Genomic DNA, 5,328 nt, shown 5'->3' on the forward strand with positions numbered 1-5,328 from the left:
CAGAAATTCCATGGTCTAGCTAGAGAAGATTCCAACAAAGAATTCCATATGGGTATTGCTGGAATGTGTTGGAGCTGCACAAAATTACCTCCCCTAGTAGTTACATTAAGGAGTTACCAGAGTACATTTAATCTGATCTTAGGTCTGTATTGATGATTTATTCGGGACAACGACTTAGATTGGGTATGCTCAATTAAGACTAGACATCATTTTACTTTGAGTAATATTTATTTATTTAAATAAAGTGTTTGTTATGATGAGATATTTTTATTATTGGTTATAATTTATAGATCATAGTTGTATATAAATACATATTAAGATTATATTTTCTTAATAAGAATAAGAATTTGACAAAGAATGCAGGTGTGTATATATACAGTTATCCCAATTAAATTTTACTTTTAAGATTTATGAGGATGAGTTATAATATTAAGTATATAAAAAAAATTAAAATATTTTTTTTTAAAGTGCTCATGAGATGTGCGGATATAAAGGATGTTACATATCAAAATAAATATATATATATATATATATATATAAAACACATAAAGCTGGTTCTAATGTATATTGTAGGCAACTTTATTTTGATTTGTAAGAGGATATTTCGGAGTAAATGTGCATGTTATATTATGAAACTTTTTAGATTCACTGAGGTTTACAAGTAGTGATGATAGAGATTGAAATAGCCATGTCAAATATTTATGTTTTTAATAAAATGGTTAAATAATTTATTTTGCAACAGTATGGCTATTGATATATTATTTTTTTTATCGTCAATCTCCTAATAAATTATAGTCAAATTGAAATTATCCAATGGCCATCATTATTGAACATCCTTTTATCCATTAAAAGGTATTTCTATTTTAAAATTTATTAAACAGATGCCTTTGTCCTTTGTTTTATACCTAAACATACCATATTATTCTGAGCTGATCTAATTATAGGGATATAAATTGACAACTTAATAAATTAATTCGTAGTTTAAATCAAGCAATTCTAAAATCCCGTTATCCGCCTAAAAATAAAATGATGACATAAATGCAATTTTAGGAGGAAAAGAAAATCAAAGATATCAGTTTTTGAGGAAGCAGCTAACCGACGCCCATTTCCTTCCCTGCTCTTCTTCATTTCATGCGCTCGCTGCTTCCCAAATTCCCGTCCCTCTTTCTCAGATTCAAATCCCATGCCTCGAATCCAAACCCTAACTTCTCCCTCAAACCTCCGCTTCTCTTCTCCGTCAACCTTTCCACCCCTCGCCACCTCCGTCAATGCCTCGCCCACGCTTTCGCCGCCGGAGTCCTCGGCAGCACTCACCTCCATCTTTGGAACTCTCTCCTCCACTCCCTCTCCCGCAGCCCCAACCTCGACGTCGCCGTGCCTCTCTTCCATCTTCTGCGAGCAGCCGACCTCCCAGTCGATGACTACACCTTCACCGCCGTTCTCAAAGCCCTCGCCTCCCTCGCCCTCCTTCGAGAGGGCGAAAACATTCATTCTTTGTCTCTGAAACTTGGTTTCGAACGCCACACCTTCGTTCTCAACTCACTGATCCATATGTACTTTGCCTGCGGCTTCAACACCAGCGCAAGGCTGGTTTTTGACTCGGCTGATGATTCCACCCGAGACGTGGTGTCTTGGAATAGTCTGATCTCGGGGTACTTGCAGAGCGGCATGTGCCGTGAAGGTTTGATGGTCTTTAGGAGTATGGTAAGTAAATCAATTGCTATGGATGCAGTTACTCCAGTTAGTGCTTTGATTGGCTGTGGGAAGATTGGAGCAATTGGCCCTGGAAGGCAGATTCATAATTTGATTGTCCTATATGGTTTTGATCTGAACTGCTATTTGGGCTCGTCATTGGTCAACATGTATGCAAGGTGTGGTTACGTGGAGGATGCTCGCAAGTTGTTTGATCGAATTCCTGAAAAGAATGTTGTTTGTTGGACTTCGATAATTTCAGGGTGCGTCCAGTCAGGCCAGTTCAGGGAGTCAATTGAGTTATTCAGAAATATGCAGATTGAGGGAGTGAGAGCGGATGATCCTACATTAGCTTCTGTTCTTTCTTCATGTGCAGAATTGGGTGCGCTTGCACAGGGAAGATATATCCACAAGTACTGTGATGTGAACAATATAGGGAAGCTCCTTTCAGTGAAGAATGCTCTAATTGACATGTATTCAAAATGTGGGGACATTCAGAGAGCTTTACAAGTTTTTCAAGGAATAGTTCAGAGAGATGTAATTTCATGGACAGTGATGATATCTGGTCTTGCAATCAATGGATATTCACAAGAGGCATTGGATTTGTTCTCAAGGATGGAACTCTCGGATGGCATTATGCCAAATGAAATAACATTCCTTGGTGTTTTAACTGCTTGTAACCATGGAGGATTGGTTGACAAAGGATACCATTACTTTAGACAAATGGTAGATCACTATGGACTCATTCCTCAAATTGAGCATTATGGGTCTATGGTTGATCTTTTAGGGCGTGCTAACCTTTTGGAGAAAGCATACGAGTTCATTATGAAAATGCCAATTCGACCTGATGTAGTAATTTGGCGATCATTGCTTTTTGCTTGCCGAGCTAATGGGAACGTTGATATGGCAGAATATGCCGCAGAAAGAATTGTGGAACTTGAACCGAGGAAGTGTGGGGTACATGTTTTGCTCTCAAATGTATATGCTGTTTCATCAAGATGGAGTGATGTGAAGAGGGTTAGGGGAGCTATGTTGGATTGGAATATACAAAAGTTGCCTGGATTCTCCTCCGTCGAATTGAATGGAGTAGTGCATGAGTTTTTAGCTACAGACAAATCACATCATGATTCAGGTATCATTTATGAGTTGCTTTGGATGGTCAATAGACACATATTATCAGAAGCATATAATGAGTCTTGTTATCTGATATAGATGCCAACATAATTCAAGATTTGTCAAAAGAAATGGATTTCCTACCATTGCTTCAGCTTAGCTAGGAAGTAGGTGCATACCATACAAATGTTGTATTGCCTCTTTAATGTTTCAAACATGGCTAAGGCTTGGATCTATCCTTTATGCTCTAACTAATCCTGATTGGATCCAATTTTGCACCCAAACCATGCCTCTATGCTTGTACCCTTCCACTCTAGTTCTTATAAACATGACATGGTAGCTTTCTCTTTTTTCCAAACAACATAAGAACTGCATCCGTCAGCCAACTTGCTTTAATCAAATGTTTCCACTCAGTATCAAACAAATCGTACAATGAAGTGTTCAAAGTTTGGATTGGGATGATAGGATTGCATAGTGGCAGATGAAATTTAGTTATAGGATCTTTGACATTTGTGACTCACAGCAAGAGGATCGAAAGTGAAAGCTACTTGAGGGGGTGCAACATGCCTCGTTTGAGTTTAGACGATTTGCCACTTATTCACTTCCTCTTCCTCCAGCCCATTTCAACTAATGACCTCTTTAATAAGCCTCAACCAGGGATGAACATACTCAACAACCCACACTCTTGCCCCCTCATAGGTTAAGGAGGATTATTGTGACCAAGCCTCCAGAGTTTCCAATGTCAAAGACACACATGCATGATAGAGATGAAGATCTACATAATAACATGGAAATCCTTGAAGCTGGGAAGAGGATCTACATAGACCAAAGCCTCTGGAGTTTCCTTGTCATTCAAGCAGGGAGGTGGTCATCATGTTGTCATAACATAATGTGTGTGGAATGAGATTAGAACTCACTTATAGCTGAGACAGATACATTCTCTTACTTTTGTTTTGAGGGGTTGGTGATGCACGGGAGCAACAGCCTTGTTGCACCATCACTTGATGATCATGTGCAATTTTTAGATCCCCCAATTACGTAAAGGTAGAGGGAAATGTATTTATATTAGGAGATACTACTTGGTGTATGACGGGACTAGTGAGGTGACCAACTTCCCAAATGCTAACAAAATGTTGTAGGTGTCACTTGATTGGAGTGGCCAGTCACCTTCTCTCTCCCAACCGTTTTGGCTCCCATTCCTTTCTGGAGTAGATGGCATCCATACTTCATTGCCATCTCACAAAAACAATTCATCACCAAACCTGATTTCCATCTCGTAAACCTCCATAATTTATGGGCTTTGTAAGGTTTGACCAACAACCTCATCCCTATAGGCTCTTGAATGCAAGACTGTTCCCTGCACGATGGTTCTACCCATCATTACTAGTATTCTAAAGTCGGCCTAGGCGGTCGCTAGGTGCTAGCCAGTCGTACCGAAAACATATTAGTCGGCCAGCCTTGGCGCATAGGCGGAAATAGGCGGCCCTAAACGTCGATTAATCAGTTGAATCAGCGCTGACTAATCGATCGAATCGTCTAGACGCCGTGGAAATAATGCAGGATTTTCATGATTTATTTTAGTTTGGGCTTTTAAATTTAAAGCCCAATTAAAAAAAATTGAAATGTAACCTTGAGTTTGTCTCTAGTGATGATATTGAGTTTGTGTCCAATGAAGAACAAATTATTGAAAATTATGGAGAATAAGAAGTAGAATAAATTTATGATATTTTATTAGTTGTGTAATTTTGAACTCATTTTAAATTTAATGTTGCTGTGTGGGAATTATAAAATATGATTTATTATGTAATTTATATTGATACCGTGGAATCTGTCTAGCGGCGACTAGTCTCCGCCTAGGCGCTAGGCACTGGTGTAGCGCCTGATTAGTGCTTAGTGAATTTTAGAACCTTGATCATTGCTAGATGATTTCATTTGCTAGGCTGGCTTTTTGATGATTGTTGACCTTGCAAGTGCACAAAGATTTAGACTTTGATGTCAACAAATTCCCTGAATTCGGATGTGGATGGTATTGATTGTTCTCATTCATCTTCAATATTGTCCTCTTTACTGATCTTCACTATCCCTTACTATTATTTTAAGCTTGACTGGCCATTTGTTAGGCTTGATAGCCATAATGATGCCCTCAGGGCATAACCGAGTTGGTCATTACACGGTAGATTTGTAGAAATGGGCAAGGGTTGATTCTCGGCGAAGCCGATGGAAATACCGTCCCATGTGATGACCTGATCAATTTCTTAATTTATCTCTCTATAGACAGTTGTGGGATTGACTATGTGAGGTGTCCGAATCAACATATGTCTTTTTTTTTTTTTTTTTTTTTTTTTTTTAGAAATTGATATCCACAATGATTATTTGAGTTGTTTTTCTCTGTACCTCAGTTATTTGCGTTGTTGATGCTTACTTTTCAAGAAAATCGCTATTTACCAACTAAAGTGTTGGAATGTTGACAATCAACAATATGATCCAAGCGTCACCTGAGGGATGCCATCCAATTCAATGGAG

General features: G+C 38.6%; 1 protein-coding gene across 1 annotated transcript; it reads left to right on the top strand.

Annotated features, from left to right (window-relative positions):
- Positions 1-1,039: 1,039 nt before the first annotated feature.
- On the top strand, positions 1,040-4,270 carry LOC122047391 (pentatricopeptide repeat-containing protein At1g08070, chloroplastic-like). Its single transcript, XM_042608648.1, has one exon. It carries the CDS (start codon positions 1,132-1,134, stop codon positions 2,902-2,904), a length of 1,773 nt encoding a protein of 590 aa, XP_042464582.1. The 5' UTR covers positions 1,040-1,131; the 3' UTR covers positions 2,905-4,270.
- Positions 4,271-5,328: the final 1,058 nt, after the last annotated feature.

The sequence above is a fragment of the Zingiber officinale genome, chromosome 2B (assembly GCF_018446385.1).
Source record: "Zingiber officinale cultivar Zhangliang chromosome 2B, Zo_v1.1, whole genome shotgun sequence".
NCBI classification, from domain to species: Eukaryota; Viridiplantae; Streptophyta; class Magnoliopsida; order Zingiberales; family Zingiberaceae; genus Zingiber; species Zingiber officinale.

Bases quoted from the DNA above. Each gene is read 5' to 3' on its own strand.
- LOC122047391 (XM_042608648.1), top strand. From the start codon at position 1,132: ATGCGCTCGCTGCTTCCCAAATTCCCGTCCCTCTTTCTCAGATTCAAA.